The 17,915-nt window shown below is 36.1% G+C and overlaps 3 protein-coding genes across 3 annotated transcripts; 1 reads left to right on the forward strand and 2 right to left on the reverse strand.

Annotated features, from left to right (window-relative positions):
• Positions 1-2,302: 2,302 nt before the first annotated feature.
• LOC146137933 (cytochrome P450 4B1-like) lies at positions 2,303-3,791 on the reverse strand. The gene is made up of 4 exons (XM_083394482.1): positions 3,757-3,791; positions 3,107-3,323; positions 2,707-2,789; positions 2,303-2,474 (listed from the first exon to the last, which is right to left on the reverse strand). Exons 1-4 carry the CDS (start codon positions 3,789-3,791, stop codon positions 2,303-2,305), a joined length of 507 nt encoding a protein of 168 aa, XP_083250608.1.
• Positions 3,792-4,869: 1,078 nt separating this feature from the next.
• LOC146137934 (cytochrome P450 4B1-like) lies at positions 4,870-10,042 on the reverse strand. The gene is made up of 11 exons (XM_083394483.1): positions 9,866-10,042; positions 9,528-9,675; positions 9,199-9,331; positions 8,737-8,898; positions 7,769-7,928; positions 7,357-7,509; positions 7,060-7,147; positions 6,374-6,476; positions 5,723-5,939; positions 5,272-5,354; positions 4,870-5,041 (listed from the first exon to the last, which is right to left on the reverse strand). The coding sequence occupies exons 1-11, from the start codon at positions 10,040-10,042 to the stop codon at positions 4,870-4,872; spliced, it is 1,596 nt and encodes a 531-aa protein (XP_083250609.1).
• A 3,787-nt stretch (positions 10,043-13,829) lies between these two features.
• On the forward strand, positions 13,830-17,397 carry LOC146137935 (bifunctional peptidase and (3S)-lysyl hydroxylase JMJD7-like). Its single transcript, XM_083394164.1, has 5 exons — positions 13,830-14,361; positions 15,049-15,202; positions 15,287-15,404; positions 15,916-16,292; positions 16,757-17,397. The coding sequence occupies exons 1-5, from the start codon at positions 13,918-13,920 to the stop codon at positions 16,849-16,851; spliced, it is 1,188 nt and encodes a 395-aa protein (XP_083250290.1). The 5' UTR covers positions 13,830-13,917; the 3' UTR covers positions 16,852-17,397.
• The last annotated feature ends 518 nt before the right edge of the window (positions 17,398-17,915 follow it).

Below are 17,915 nucleotides of genomic sequence, written 5' to 3' on the forward strand. Positions count from 1 at the left end.
GAATATAAATCAAAACTTATTTTTAAATTGAACGACAAATTAAAAAAAGAAAAAAAAAAGAAATTTTGCTAAACTAACATTCAACATACTTTGTTTAGTCATAAGCGTTTTAACAACTTCTGGGTGGTACAAGGATATTCCAAGGTGGAACGGCCCTAACCAATTGGCACTCATGGCTGGCAGGACCTCACACCGTTTAACGCAGTTGCACAGACCTTCGTAGGTGTTCAGAGCGTACTGTGTAAACAGTGAAATGTCAGGTCGACTTACAAAAAATCAAAACATGACTCTTGGACTTAACTGCACAGTGCATACTAAAAAATTTCCATAAAGTAACAAAGGCGAGCTTCCAGCAAACAAGCACATACGGTAGTGCAGGGGACGGGAACCTTTTTAGCTAAGGGAGCCATAAAAGCCAAATATTTTTGGTTGTGTTTCCATAAGAGCCATATAATACTTTTCAACATCTATCTATAGGTTGGCAGAAACTAGTTAGGCAGGGCCGTTTATTTTGTTCTCATTTAAAGGACATAACACGCTATAAACCAAAAATGAATTAGCTAGGTTGCACAACTTTTATTGCGGAACCCCGTCGGAAGAGCTGGCCCTTGTGAATATTAAGAGAATCCCTCAAACATGATAACAGTCTCAAAAAAACAATTTTTCTGCAAGCAAGATTATTTTATCAAAAGAACATATGGCGTCACAAAAAGAGCTATACATGGCTGGCGAGCTATAAGTTTCCGGCCAATGCTGTAGTGTATACCTTACGGGAGTGACCCCAAAACCAGTGGCGGTCATAGTCGCTTCCAATTTCTCTCGTTAGTTTCAGGAATTCCGATCGTTGTTTGACCAGCGGAATAGCAACCACTATAAGAAGAACTGCGACGATTGCTAAGAGGAATAAGAAGCTTGACCAGCTACTTACCAGAAAATGGTTTACAATATAAGAAAAATACATATTTTTAAAAAGGCACTTAACTGCAAAAAGAAATCAAGAACAACTTCGTTGGGTTTAGCGATCCATTTGTTAGATTACCTAATAATTAATGGATAAGGAAACTTAAAGGACGTTTCACTATGTATATATCAGCTGTAATGATAAATCTCCAAGTAAACCTAACATGAAAACAAAAGACTGATTTAAACCAACTATACATTTAAGGTATACCTTACACGTTCACACTCCACATATAGATACCTTGTCCTGGAAACAGTTTGAAGTAAATATTAAAGCACACAAAGCCGCCATGGTTATATTCCCACGAACAATTAAAAGCTGTCGGCAGCGTTTTCCAAAGTATCCTGGTGTTACTCTATTTGCTTCACTTCCAGTAATACGATATACAGATAAGCAATTGTAAGGACGTGGTACACAACCCTTTGGCGTCTTTGTTGTCAGTCTCGGTCTAAAGATTTAGGACGAGCGATCTGTCATATATGCGTTAAACAAAATTGATTGATTTGTTATGGAATAGTAAGATGGATAATTTTATTTCCAGCCTGAATCTAACAATTACACAACCAACTCAAGCTTTTTTTTCTTTTAAATTATTAACATAATCATATTTACAACATTGGACTTTTTTAACAGCTATATGTACAGGAGCAAAAACGTACCGTTTCATTACTATAAATATTAGTTTGAAGTAGATATTCTTCTATAACTTTTTTCTATTTGTTATTCAAACAGTGGTGTACAAATATCCTAATGTTCAAAGAAGATTTTTTTTATTAGAACGATTTACGTTAAAATATCGATTTACGTAAAAATATATATTCGGCACACCAGCAGTAGTTTCAATTACATGGCCGCATTTTTATTTTATTTTTTAAATACATTTTTTTATTATGGATTACTGTAAAAGTTAAACTAATTATAATCAGTAATTAGCGTACTTTTGTAGTTTAATAAGTAAACTTACTGTTTTGTTTTTCTGTTGCAATAATGTTTCTATACCTTTCTAAACAAAACACGCTGATATGGAAGTCACATTGGTAGTAATTCTCCGCCAAACATAGCGTCGTTTTAGGAAACACAATAAAATTAATGTCGTAGTGATATTATGCAAACGTTAAATGTAGAACTGGTAAATACCAAAATATCGTATATTCTCCCATTTGTTTGTTAAAACTTTGAAAACAGCTACTCTGACGGTTAATAATTAAAAATAAAAATAGAAATATTAATCGTAAGGAAGAATCACAACAATCATGGTAAGATTTTTACAGTAAACACAGCAACGATTCATTTGGGAAACAAACGGTCTTTTACATGTTAAACTAGGATGAAATGAACATGTTATTTTATCTCTCTCAATTTTAATTTTAGTCCATTCGCAGGCTGCAAAGTGATTCCGGGCAAAGGAATTGGTTCCGGTGTTTCGCCGTCCCTGTAGAACTCAAACCTTCGCAGTATTTGGCCAAGCACGACCCTCATTTGATGCATGGCGAAGTGCTGACCGATGCAATTTCTGCGACCATTTGAAACGAACATGAAATGTTTTACAATATTTTGTACCATTTGAGATGGTGTCAATATATTTATAGTGGGTTTTGTGGCAAAGTTTTGTCCAATTAATACACCGTTGCGACATTTGTTTCGCAATTGAAAAGTTACCCTTTTTAAACGGGGAAACTATATGGTCTCAAATAATCTTACATTAAATTAAAATATTGTTTGCTGATAATTCTATTAAAGCGTACCTCGGCCCTGCAGAAAACGGAATAAAGACAAATGATGGCCGTCCAGCAGATCTTTCGGGGCTGAATCGATCAGGGTCGAAAACCTGCAATATGTAGTTTTTAATATAAATTTAATATTTTAATCTCTGGCGGAAATCAGGTCAGTTATCTCTTGGCCTTCATGAGCTTAAGTTTCACGATTTTTTATCTAGATTGGCGCAAAAATGCCTATACTTTCTACACAAAATAGAAAATAGAAAAAAAATAACAGCAAATTAAGCTACATAGTTTTGAATATTATTAAGTAAAATTCTCTGCATTTTTAAATCCGGAGTATAACTTTCTGTTACGTTCTACCATTCGAGCGCCTTTCACTTTGGGGTTATTCAGGCAAACCTAAATAATTCTTGGTCTCAGTAACCTCGGGATTTTCCCATATGTGAGGATTCCTGTGCATGGCGAAGATGTTAATGCCAACGAAGGTCCCGCTTTTAATTGCGATTTCCTTATAGTCGTTAAAGCGATGCGACAGTGTGACATCTTCGGTAATCTCGCGTGCTGTCGCGAGCAGAACCGGCATAAGACGTTGCGACTCTTTGATGCATTGGGTTAGATAGGCCAAATTCGGCATGTCGTTCCTTAAGGGGAAATAATTGGTCATTAATTTTATTAGAAAAGGGAATCAATAAATCCTATTTCAATGCACCGAAACTATATGCACATATTAATCTCTAAATGCAAATTAAGACAATAAGAAACTACATAATCTAGATTACGTGGCCCATACTTTGAATGATTTTAAATGTTTTTTGAATCGGTGTACTCAACAATTTGTTAGTATCAATGTTTTTGCCGACAACTAATTGATGTAACGTCAGTCGAATATTTGTCATATTACTAGCGAAAACAAAATCGAGAACAGTTTATTGCAACGCCGGAATTGTTGTTTGAACTCTGTTTTCTAACCTTCCTAGTTTTAATAATAACCACGAAGTGAGGCGGAAAGTGGTTTCCCGTAAAGTGTGAGGTAAAGTTGTATTTCGTAACTCAGCCTTATCGTTGTTGGCTTACCAGCATATTTCGGAACTCGTTCCAACAGCTTCCATGATCTCATCGCGACACTTTTGTTGAATCGTTAGGTGGTTGGCCAAATAATACAAAACCCAGCACAAAGCTTAAGAGTATATATGAGTTTGATTATACGTATTATGTTCTACTGCATAGATTTACCACTTTTTGTAACAGCAAAACGTGGTACACAACCCTTTGGCGTCTTTGTTGTCAGTCTCGGTCTAAAGATTTAGGACGAGCGATCTGTCATATATGCGTTAAACAAAATTGATTGATTTGTTATGGAATAGTAAGATGTATAATTTTATTTCCAGCCTGAATCTAACAATTACACAACCAACTCAAGCTTTGTTTTCTTTTAAATTATTAACATAATCATATTTACAACATTGGACTTTTTTAACAGCTATATGTACAGGAGCAAAAACGTACCGTTTCATTACTATAAATATTAGTTTGAAGTAGATATTCTTCTAAAACTTTTTTCTATCTGTTATTCAAACAGTGGTGTACAAATATCCTAATGTTCAAAGAAGATTTTTTTTATTAGAACGATTTACGTTAAAATATCGATTTACGTAAAAATATATATTCGGCACACCAGCAGTAGTTTCAATTACATGGCCGCATTTTTATTTTATTTTTTAAATACATTTTTTTATTATGGATTACTGTAAAAGTTAAACTAATTATAATCAGTAATTAGCGTACTTTTGTAGTTTAATAAGTAAACTTACTGTTTTTTTTTCTGTTGCAATAATGTTTCTATACCTTTCTAAAGAAAACACGCTGATATGGAAGTCACATTGGTAGTAAATCTCCGCCAAACATAGCGTCGTTTTAGGAAACACAATAAAATTAATGTCGTAGTGATATTATGCAAACGTTAAATGTAGAACTGGTAAATACCAAAATATCGTATATTCTCCCATTTGTTTGTTAAAACTTTGAAAACAGCTACTCTGACGGTTAATAATTAAAAATAAAAATAGAAATATTAATCGCAAGGAAGAATCATAACAATCATGGTAAGATTTTTACAGTAAACACAGCAACGATTCATTTGGGAAACAAACGGTCTTTTACATGTTAAACTAGGATGAAATAAACATGTTATTTTATCTCTCTCAATTTTAATTTTAGTCCATTCGCAGGCTGCAAAGTGATTCCGGGCAAAGGAATTGGTTCCGGTGTTTCGCCGTCCCTGTAGAACTCAAACCTTCGCAGTATTTGGCCAAGCACGACCCTCATTTGATGCATGGCGAAGTGCTGACCGATGCAATTCCTGCGACCATTTGAAACGAACATGAAATGTTTTACAATATTTTGTACCATTTGAGATGGTGTCGATATATTTATAGTGGGTTTTGTGGCAAAGTTTTGTCCAATTAATACACCGTTGCGACATTTGTTTCGCAATTGAAAAGTTGCCTTTTAAACGGGGAAACTATATGGTTTTAAATAATCTTACATTAAATTAAAATATTGTTTGCTGATAATTCTATTAAAGCGTACCTCGGCCCTGCAGAAAACGGAACAAAGGCAAACGATGGCCGTCCAGCAGATCTTTCGGGGCTGAATCGATCAGGGTCGAAAACCTGCAATATGTAGCTTTTAATATAAATTTAATATTTTAACTCTTGTGGAAATCAGGACAGTCATCTTTTGGCCTTCATGAGCCTAAGCTTTGCGACTTTTCATCTAGATTGGCTATACTTTCTATACAAAATAGAAAATCGAAAAAAAAATATAACATCAAAGCTATTGTTTTGAATATTATTAAGTCAAATTCTCTGCATTTTTAAATCCGGAGTGTAAGTTTCTGTTACATTCTTGCATAAAACCTAGTTTGGTATTCTGGTATACATTGACTGTTTGCGATAACGATATTCACAACCCAACCATTCGATCGCCGTTCACTTTGGGGTTATTCAGGCAAACCTAAATAATTCTTGGTCTCAGTAACCTCGGGATTTTCCCATATGTGAGGATTCCTGTGCATGGCGAAGATGTTAATGCCAACGAAGGTCCCGCTTTTAATTGTGATTTCCTTATAGTCGTTAAAGCGATGCGACAGTGTGACATCTTCGGTAATCTCGCGTCCTGTCGCGAGCAGAACCGGCATAAGACGTTGCGACTCTTTGATGCATTGGGTTAGATAGGCCAAATTTGGCATGTCGTTCCTTAAGAGGAAAATTTTGGTGATTTATTTTATTAGAAACCGGCATCAATAAATCCTATTTTAATACACTGAAACTATATGCACATATTAATCTCTTAACGCAACTTAACGAAATAAGAAACTACATAATCTAGATTACGTGGCCCATACTTTGAATGATTTTAAATGTTTTTTGCATCGATGTACTCAACAATTTGTTAGTATTAATGTTTTTGCCGACAACTAATTGATGTAATGTCAGTGGAATATTTGTCATATTGCTAGCGAAAACAAAAATCGAGAACAGTTAATAGCAACGCCGGAATTGTTGTTTGAACTCTGTTTTCTAACCTTCCGAGTTTTAATAATAACCACGAAGTGAGGCGGAAAGTGGTTTCCCGAAAAGTGCGAGGTCAAGTTGTATTTCGTAACTCAGCCTTATCGTTGTTTGCTTACCAGCATATTTCGGAACTCGTTCCAACAGCTTCCATGATCTCATCGCGACACTTTTGTTGAATCGTAAGGTGGTTGGCCAAATAATACAAAACCCAGCACAAAGCTTAAGAGTATATATGTGTTTGATTATACGTATTATATTCCACTGCAAATAGATTTACCACTTTTTGTAACAGCAAAAAACATATTTTGGCTAATTAAAGCCTTAATATCGTATAATGCCAAAACTTATAACTCATTGCGGGACAAAATGTTTTGTTATGCCTACATACTCAAGATAAAATACGTGCAGGTTTTGGAGCTAATTGGCCTATTAAGGCTATTAAAATGCTTCATAAGACCGTGGGTCGCAGTATTGAGCGTCCTTCATAATGAGTCAACAATCGACGCCGAACCCCTGACAGCTGTTAGTTTGTTAGAAACACTTAAACCTACAAGACAACGCGATTTCAAATATTTATTTTTTAAATATAGCCACTATGCAACAAGCTTTGTGACGAATTAACAATGTTGAAATGGAGCATTATTTTGTGTCTTTTGGTTTAATAGAGTTTTCTTTTGTGTCTTTGGCGTGCTAACAAAATGGTATTTTTGACTAATATATGTTATTTTACCTTGACTTGCATCAAATGAATCACCTGTGATATTGGGGACAAGCGTTTAATTTTAAAACAAACATCTCTTACCACTAGAAACCGTGTCATGTCCTGCACTAAAGAACGTAGTGACTTCATCACTGATTTCGTCATCAGTCAATCCGACACCATCTTGGTCCTTCAATAAAAACACGAATGTCAGTACCTTAGCTTTTATTTGATATGGTTTCAAGTTGCGCAAATCGATGTATTATGATCATTGTTTCTTTTAATGGTAGGAAGTCAAACTAACGCGGTGTACTTTGAATATATGAACGGCAAAAAGTAGATCAAATGATATACAACCTAAATCTATTAAATTTTTACTTATTACTCCTATAGGATCACCTTGGTTTGAATTAAGATATCAAGGAAATCAATGGATTTTCCTTTTCGCTTTCGGAATGTTAAAGTCTTGTTTCCATCATTCAGTTCGGCAATTTCACCTTGCTCGAAATCATTTGGCAACGAGGCCAATACCGCCCTCCGCTCCTGAATAATCTGCGCAATCATAGGACACTTGCATTTTTAATTAATCCGGAAAGTTATTACGGTTTCAAGTTACACACGTTATTCTCAACCCGTATAAATGTTTTAAAATTTCCAGTTGCAATTTAATATGAAATAAATTATGTAATTTGAATTTTTTTTGGGGTGATTATATTTAGTTTGATCATATGATTTGATTTGGTACACATAAAAATTGTTGAATAGGCATTTGCTGTAAAATAGTCAGGAGTACAAAACATTTTATGTTTACCTTTTCAGCTTTGGCATGAATGAGTTTAGTGAGTCGGTAAAATCTTTTTCCCCGTTCGATGTTCTTGAAAACGATGTCGGGCCAGATGAGTGGAGAAAACATGCGATCGAAGATTATGGTTGAAACTTGCTGGACGCACTTAATGTACATGTCGTCGTTCCTTTTTAGCAATAAAAGGTGAAACGTATTAGTTCGAACGTCAACTTTCTTAATTTGTACTTCTTAAATATTTTGGACATGAAGTATCGCGATCCGACCCGGTAACAAATTACGTCATTACTCTGCTCGAACAAGCAAGTTACATGAAATTAAAATATTAAAGGTAAATTTCAGTTCGTTACGTACAGATTATCCGGAGCGTTAGAAATTTGTGGTATTTGCAGTTGTTAATTTAAAGGGTGAAATCGTGGAAAATATATAAAGCAGAACAAGTTGTAAAAAATCTAAATCGTTTTCCTTGTAGTGCCGAATCCCCTATTGGAATTAGATGCATTTTCTTTTAAAGAAAAACAGCATGACTGAACAGAAAAAGTGCTATTAGTTTGTAAACAGTGTATTGGCGATTTAATATGCGAGACGACCCGCGTGTTTGTCGGGATGCATGATCTTCGGTTAATTTCTTTATGGCTGAATTTTTAATTTCTTTCATTTTTAATTTCCTAATTTGTTTATGCCAGAATTTTGGATGGGTTTCTCTTTCAAGGTAGAATCACTGCGTTGTATGGCAAATCATGGCTAAAATTCCTATAATAACATCCGATCGGATCGGAACCGATGCTGCCCTATAGTATCGGATCAATTGGCATTGGGTATCGGCGCCGATCCGCCATCCCTACCCAAAACTAGTTTTCACAAAATAAAGTGCGTGTAAAAAAAAACAACACGAACCGTAAAGTTTTATGTTTAAACTTACCAAACCCTAAATCAGGAGTTTTAGAAGATAAACAAACATTGTAACTTTCACTTACTCCGAGCCCTTTTTTGTCTTTTGTGACATAACACACTCCAGCATGTTGGTGTACGACAAGTGAGAGAGATCGACGCTGACGTCATGAACGCTCTCGTTACGCGCCGCTGATTCGAAATTCTCGTGTATCAGCCAGCAGTTCTTGTTGAACACCTTTATGTGTCTATATTTTGAAATATTCGATGGTTGTATTGTTGTATTCACTATTTTTAGCGTATCGTATTTCGTTTGTGTATAGACCTAATTAAACCTTTGATTTTGAATAAATTGCCTTTTGAAAGATATTAGTTTTTTAAATAACTTGAGTAGCTGACTCCAGACCTGTGTAATGATTTAAATTCGATATTTGTTTGCAACAACTTTTTTGCGAATAACTTAATGTAAATTTTTAAGTTTTTTTTTTTTTTAAATTACTTGTTTTCAACACTGTCGCTTTGTATGTAAAAATTTCCTTTTGAATCACCGTTGAAGTAAATCGGTGTGGAAAATTGGCGTGATGAGGCGTCGATGGCGTTTCCATACGTTTCCCGCTGACGTAACAAGTCCTTCTCTCAAAAGCGGGCGAACGAACCATGTGTAGCCGAAGCTTTTTGGAACTGAACAAATGGTTAAAGAACTTTAAAGCATAAAAATCAAATTATTATTACGTACGCAGAATTATAGTCAAAACGGATGCTTTGTGGCTCGTATTAATCTAACATAAAAAAACAATATTGTAAACGTACAGACTTGTTTTATGATTTTGCAGAGCAACCAAAACAAGTTTAAGTTTGTGACAATCTTGAAACTTACAAGGTTTGGTAAAAACCGCCTTCACTACATCTGGATGGTGGAGGAAGATAGTCAAGTGAAGAGGACCCAACCAATTGGCGGTCATGGCCGGCAAGTACTTAGTTCTTTTCGCCGTGTTTTCTAGTCCTTCGAAGTGGTTCAATCCGTACTAATCGTAGCATTATCGTTAGTTTTATTACTTTTTTCAAAGTTCAAGTACGTTTGATAATAATACATAAGATTTGAACCTTACCGCCGAACTCATAATCTATATTTTTTTATAAAACAATATACAATACGCTTTGTAGCTTAACGGAAACTTCTGAATCGATTTCAAAGTTAAACTCGACAAATTTTACCTTGTGAGTATGTCCCCAAAGCCAGTGTCGATCTTCATTGCCACCAACATCATTCGATATCTTCCAAAATTCCGACTGGCGTTTAACAAAAGGAACAACTAACTTTACAACAGTGACAATCAACGCGGTGAGAGCTATAATGTAAGTTGACCAACCGCCATGTAAGGACTGAGACATTGTGTCTGGTAACATTTTAAGCGTTGCTACTACTTTCCTAAACAACTGTGAAATTTATTTCGTAATTAGAAAACGTAACTACATTAAACGCGGAAGAAATAGCAAACCTGTAAAAAAGGTAACCATGTTCCTGATTTTAAGTAGTGCTTTTCAACAGAGATCTACGAATCCTGAAGGTCCGTAAAACATTTGCATTGAACTTGATCTGGAAACTGGCCGAAATTTAAAATGTTTAAAAATATTTGTTGAATGCAAAATTTAATAGCTGTGTTCAACCCTAGTATACAATATGTTTTTATGTTTAATTGGACTACAATATCTCTGTTGTTGTAAGATTTTAATTTGACTATAAGATATTGTATTTAAAAGTTCGCTGATTTTGGTGAATTTAAGTGTCTTTTTAAATTTTATAACGGCTAGTCTCTACAAATATAGTGGTGTTAAGCTTAATCAATGATTTAAGGGGCTGTAACTCAAATATGGCTTGTAAGATTTGTTTGAAACGTTTACAGAATGTTAACTTTTCAACTGTGGCTTTACGCTGTACCTACTACAACCTTTTCGTTAGACCTATACTGCAATCTAAAGGTTACATCCACTATTCGGCTTGTCTTTCACACAGCGTAATGGATAAAATACGCTAACTAAATAAAAAAGAATATCATGTTGGTCGAAAAAAATGACATTAAATGGCAGACAAAATTGCTATTAATTCGCCACATGCAAACAATGCTTTATAAACCCTTACTGGCATAATAGCAGTACAAAATTTTGATTACAGACCTTTACAAATAGGGATCCCTAGGTTGGCGTTTATACACAACAATAAAACTCGAACTCGACAATAAAATATACGTTTATTTTCGGAATCTATAGTAGCCATTAGTATAGTCTAGCTTAAACTATCCAAGGCGCATTATTACATCTCTGTGGCATTTATACAACGAAAAAATTGAAAAAAAACAACTGTGTACGGTACAGCAATAGACTCACATCTGACATGCAAACATTTTTAACTGCAAAAATTAGTAATGGTTTATTTCAGAAGTACATCCTAAAAACTTTTATTCTAAATAATACCTTACAGTCAGTAAATACAGATCAATTTGCGGTGTTACACACTTTGAGGTGGAAATTTTTAATAGACGCTTACGACGTGTTTTGACGTGGTATAGTTTAATAACGACACGATAGTTCAAACAAAGTTCTGTGTGTGTTTGTCAAAAGTAAACAACTGCTCTTTTAAAACTTTTTGAAAATTGGCACGAAATAAATAACGCAGCTGTTTGCTTCAAACTTTTCCAGCATCCGTACCCAGAAAATGCCAGAATTATTAGAAACGAAATTGTTTGGCGCAATCCATATTGTGCGGTCTTTATTGCTTAATTGCTTAATCATAAAACAAGGTTTTAAGGTTAATGTAGCAATTTCTTTAGCGTTTCAGTTGATCATCGGTGAAATAGAATAATTTTCTTACCGAAACGATAAATATTTAGAGATCACGTCAGAAAATTACGTCACAACGGGAAGTCTTAAATATATGTAACCGGAGGGTATCGTTCGATGAGATGCACAAATATGCAACGGAAAACCCAGTTGTAATGCATTTAAGGAGATGGCTCGCTCGACTGGCGAAAAAGGACACGGCCTGGCAAAATGAGGGCATTTTTTCTTGTTTTATCCTTAAAAAGTATTTCAACGTAACGCCGCTTCGGCAGCTATTTTTTACCGCCGTTCTGGAACTCTTCGGCTTACTTGCACCACTATAAAAAATAAATCATGTTTTGCCGCGATTACTGATAAATTCGCTGTGAGTATAACAGAAGGGCATTAAATATTCTGAAAGAAAATGTTATATGTTAAAGTGCGTAGATCGCGAGCACTTTTAAGTATGGGTATATGTACTGACTTATGTGTGTTTAGCGCTTTGATTCCTAAACTGTAGTGGCTAGCAGGGCTGCGGAATCGAAGTCGGTCTCGAGAAACGGGATTCGGGACTCGGGACTCGAGTAATACTACGTAAGGCTATCCGAGCCCCGAGTCCGACGTGCACATGCGCAGTACCAGATTTCAAAACTTAATAGACCGCAAAATGAGACGCAAATTTCTTCGTAAACTTGAAAAATGACCATGTCGTATTAAAATGCCAACTATATAAATGGATGTCTTACAATTTCATGGTATTTAAGCACTTCCTGGTCTATTTTGAGGTCGATTGTCAAATATGATATTAGTATTATGTAGAAAGTGTCTCGCGATTTATTTTTAAACTTTGAGTGTTCCGCTGAAAAAGTTTTAAAACACTGATTTAGCGGTTTATTGTTGACCTGGCTAGTTTTGGCTAACACACAATTCAACATTTCAAAGGGAATACTGTATACAATAATCGGAACGCACAGAACACTTAATAAAGGCGTACAGCGATTGGATTACCCCCTTTGTGCATTTCTGCGAGTAAAATTACCAAGAAATGAAATTAGAGCAAAATATGAAAATAAGTTATTAATTTTCCGAATAGATTTTAATGCACATTATTTTTGTATCATCAAATAAAAAGGTTATGTGACGGGTGACTATTGCGATATACCTGGTTTGCCTGTAAAACCTGTAATATCAGAGGGCAATTTATATTATATCTCTAAGTATTTACAAGCACTGACTATAGCTAAGGTGTAGTTTCATTTGCAACCTTAAGCAAAAGTCGTTTCCTTGACAAATACATTTTTGCGGGTCCTGTCCTTTGCAGGAGACCTATAAATACTTCGTTTCAGAATTGCAAAACACAAAAAAATAATTTTGGTGGGCATATTTTAGACATATAGTTATTTAGCAATTGTTCTCTAAATTGATTTCGGTTGAGCATTTAATTTCAACCGGTTCACCGCTTTTCAAACACTTGCAATTGTGGTGAACAGCTTCAATATCGTAAAGAAGGCCACTGAAATGACTTTCCAGAAAAGTAAGTGATTTAAAGTACAACTGGCGATTATGCAGAACAGGAAGTGGCAGCGCTGAAACCAGTTTTCTTTTCTGCTGCTTTCACATCCGGTTTCAGCACAGAGGTTACGCCACTACGCCAGCAGCTGTGTAGTGCTTTTTTCAGAAGGCCAGTATTGCTACATTTTTGGTTGCTATATAGCTGGCGTGTTGCGTCACATGCGAGCTAATGTTTTAAGTTTACTGGAAATCTTTATTAAATGTCGGTGTAAATAATTTACATATGAGTTCAGCATTAGTTATGTAGACATATCATGGATAACTCACATATTGTTATTTGGTTAAGCAGGCTGATTTGACAAACTATTATGTAGAACACGACAGTTGGTATACATCTTTTTTACTATATTATTTTAAGATAGATGACATGCGGTCTAGGATGATATCTGAGTTGCTTTAATTTCCAAAGAGTGTGTGAATGCTGTCAAGTTGTTTCAGTGTTGCTTCTCAAGAAAAGATGGTTTAGTTGTCGTGTTATTCATTACAAACAAAAACGCGCAACCTATGCACATTCAAAACAACAAACGTGGCAAATTAACACGCCGGGTACATGCAGACACAATATAGGTTAAAAGTTTTTGAATTTAAACTTCTTTGCACAAAAGATGTTTATCATAATATAAAAGTTAGGTTTTGTGGAACAATTCGGTGCCACATAGCTTGCAGCTTACTTTGTCTAAAAACGTTGTGTCTCTTGGTTTTCCACTTTTTTGTATTTTATTACTGTATAGGAATTCTGATTAGGTTTAGTTAGTGTGCTTGCATTTTGCAGTGTATGGAATGTTTAGATGTCAATTTAGTCGCCGTCGATTACATCACATGCTGTTGTTACAAAGCAACAACATATTAGGAGCTGCAACCTCGCGTGTGAAACAGTGATGGGACTGCTTGCCTTGCTAGTTTATGCTGTCTTAACTTTGGCCTGGCAAGTCCAAAGTGTAGAATGGGCTATCTTGGGTAGCGACCACGAACCTTTCGAGCAAGTGGCTGAAGTAGATGACATCACTTCGTCCAATTTTCAGCAGCTGTACGTTGCTAAAAATACCCCTTTGATCATTCGAAAGGCGCTATCAGGAACTAAACCCTTGGCTTTATGGGACGATCAATACCTGACAAGGGTACACGGCGATGTTGAGGTGAATATTGACCCGACCAAGTACGAAGACCGCTCGAAACCGAGTGTAAGCATGTCGCTTGCTGACTTCTTGACAAAATACCGCAACAAGGAGTATTATCTTATCGACACTCTACCCGATTCGCTGCAAATGGAATTCCCTATCCCGGATATGTTACGCTGCGATGGATTTCTAGACAGGCTGCAGGTAAATTTGATTTTAGATAAGCCCAGTTTTATACAACATCTGACGGTCTAATTTAAGAAAGAATGGCTTTTACATAAAAGTAAAACCATCCAAAAAAATTAAAACCCAAATTCAAAACAAACCCGGTATTTTCTTGGGTGAAACAAGCAAATCAGTAGAACGATAAGACTATTCGTCAAGTTAAAAGCAAAAGGTGTGGTTTGAGTATTTACTAACAATTATGAAAATGCGCTGTTATGCTGGCAAATAGGCTTTTGCATTTGGAGTAGGCCTACACCTAAATTATTAGAAAAAAAAACTAAAAATGAAAAGATAACGAGAATATAGAACAATAAATACCAAAGTACATATAATACAACCCTTGAAAGAAAACCGCTTAACAAACTCGCAGTAATACAAGGTTAACAATAAAAGGCAAAACCCCTCGAAATCAATTTCCTTATAGACTTCTATGAAATTGTAGAACAACCACACAAACACCGAACTTTATTTTATGTATTTTGTACTATATTTGAGTTTTAAAATTAATTTCATCTATAATTTTAAGATAAGACGAATTGACAGTTTGTCAAATGGTTGACCATCTTACTCCAAATTTTGAACACAAAGTAGTAAAGTTGGCCTCGATCATTTGACAGAAAACTTTTTGCTAAAAACTTACAATGCTTCAAATGCTCTAATTTCCAGGATTTTGTTTGGTGGTTCAGCAGCGGCGGAAGCTTGTCGACTCTTCACTTCGACAATGTGGAGAACCTATACTGTCAGATATCAGGAGAGAAGAAATGGATATTCGTCGATCCGGTCAATGGCTCCAAACACATTCCTCTGGACCATCCTGAAGGTCTGGCAAACCTGAAACGAGTAAAAATAATAATTTATTTATAGAAAGTACGTTGGTCAACTCATTTACTATAAATCTCCATAGGTCACTACTGCGGCGTGAACGTTTCAGCCGTTGATTTCAATTTATACCCAACTCTTAAGGAGATGCCCTACAGGTCTGCTGAAATAAACGCAGGAGATTGTCTCTACGTTCCACTGAAGTAAGCATGCCCTAATACAGGTGTAGCCATCTTATGTTTGATGTCGATCGACTGAAATAAATTTTTAGAGACCCTCAAACGACTGCTTCGGTAAAAAAGGCACAGAAACAATATTTTGAGAGTTAATTGCATTCCAAGCCAGCGATGGAGGTTAATTTGTTACGCCAAAGAACATATTAGGCTTATTAGGCTTACCCAATGGCGTAACACATATTCGACGCGATCGACCAAGTGGAATGCGGTCGATCGCGATCGACGTGTTGGCTACCCCTGCCCTAATAGGTTATTTTATTTTAAGTTTCTCAAATGTGTCATTTGTCAATCATTTCGAATCACCGACATTATGCTTGAACGAAGGATTTTTCCTATTGTTATTTTTAAAAATAGTTTAGGCCTACGTAAACCTTAAAAATAAATTGATACTTAAATAGAAACCTGGGGTAACACCTTTGGTGCAATATCAGAAATTTGTCAATGCATAAACTCAGTTCCGCCATTTTTTGTTCGTCAGCTGGTGGCACCAAGTACGCAGTTCCCCGGACCGCAACATGGCGGTCAACGTTTGGTGGGCTCCCAGTCTCGACGCAGCAGTAGACGACTTTCCATGCGAGATGCGCAACCAAAGCGAGCTCAGCCTCTCCGACCTAAGCTTCACTTACGGCGAGTGGATTCGCTTCAGCCTGGCGCAGCTGGCTGGGCAAAACGGTGGCAAGCTTGACTATGGGACGATGCGCGAACGCGTGGTGCACGAACACACTGGACAGAAGCTGGTGACTAGGCGCTCGTTCGAATTGCTGGATTCAGACAGAAACGGTTTCGTCGAATTGGGCGAACTGCGGCAACACACTGCCAGGACAATACACGACGCCGTTCAACAAGTACCAGTCGGTAAGTAATGGTTTGTACTTAGGAATACCGAGTAGATTTTCACGCCTTAAAACGTTAAAATATAATTAGTTTTAAATTACGACGGTCGTAAGATTCACACACTGAATTTTAAATGGGCGATTCGTTTTCTGCCTAGTGCAGGTATTATCCTTAGAACTTATAGCGGATCCTGAAACTCGTTGGGGCTCAACAAAAGTATGCATCACTACAGAGTGTCATTTTACGGTCTTCCTTATGTATATTAGTTTATATCATTATCCTACTCTATTGGCATTTCTCTTCCACTAAGAAAAATAGCAAAAATCACTCGACTATAGTCGAAATGCACATATACCACTTTAGATGTGTAATCAGTTTCCAAAACTTATTCTTAGGCAGGTTAGTAAGACTTTAATACACTTACACAGTTATGGTAACAATGCTATGAATGTTTCCTCAGCAAACCAAAGGCCGTTTCCGTTTAGGTGCAATGAACATTAATGGAGAAGGGGGACGGTCGGGCGAATACGATGAAGCAACGACCAAAGATTCGTGTGAAGGCAACGGAAAGTGCGGATAAAGTACCTAATTGCCAGCATTGTCGAAATGGGAACCGGAGGCAGATATAAGCCTGTAAAAATTATGCTGAGCATAAGACGTTGTAAAACACCCAGTGTGTTTTTGCTTTAAAGTCCACAATGCACATTTTTAATCGTTTTAAAAATCGGAACGTTTTTATTTATAACATCTCTATTTGAATTTTTGCTTTACGTGCTGGTAACATTTTATTGCACGTGTTTGTGGTCGGTTCATTGGTTTTAAACTAGATCGAACAACAAAGTAAAAAATGTTGAGTGAACACCTGGTAATATCCCAGGTATGTGTGCCATAAAACACCTATAGTAGTTCAAAAGAAAGGAATTATACAAAACCTTTTCACCATGTTACGCTGTAACTATAGGCTGACAACGAAAGCCATTGTTTTGACCTTTGTATCGCACGCAGTTTTTAGTTGTTTGTCGTAACACATCGAACTAAGTTTTATGTGCTGTTTTAAAATTGAAATAGCATATATTACTAATATGTCAATCCTGTATGTCGCAACAGGTCTTCTTCTTAATATAGTTTTTACACAAAACTGTATTTTTCAGTAGCTATAGAACAGGTTGCATTATTTTCTCTTGGAGGAGCATCAATAAACAGAATGGCCATACTTTATTACTTAAAAAACGGCTAAGAAAAAAAATGTGTACCAATTTAAAAAGAACGATACACATTTAACACTCCACCTTTAGGTTTCTTACCGCGATGGGTGAAGGATGTAGTTAAATTGTTGGTTTTCCTTGGTCCCTGTACACCGAATTTCTGTTTTCTGTTATAAAGTTATCAAAACTTCGACTTGGGACGTTTTTGCAGTAACGAAACTGTATTTGTCGGGCCTATATAATCCCGTCTCGAGTATATAGGAAAGTAACAACATCACAGTACATTGACAAAAAAAATACAACCCAGCATTGGCACGGAAGGGTCAGTTAAGTTAGAGAGCACACATTATAACGGAGAGTCGTTACTGGTTACTGAGTATTGTACTTAATATTCTGCATACCCGCGTACAAAAAATAACACAATAAGACTGCGAAACGG

This window comes from Ascidiella aspersa, chromosome 7 (assembly GCF_963924565.1).
Source record: "Ascidiella aspersa chromosome 7, kaAscAspe10.2, whole genome shotgun sequence".
NCBI classification, from domain to species: Eukaryota; Metazoa; Chordata; class Ascidiacea; order Phlebobranchia; family Ascidiidae; genus Ascidiella; species Ascidiella aspersa.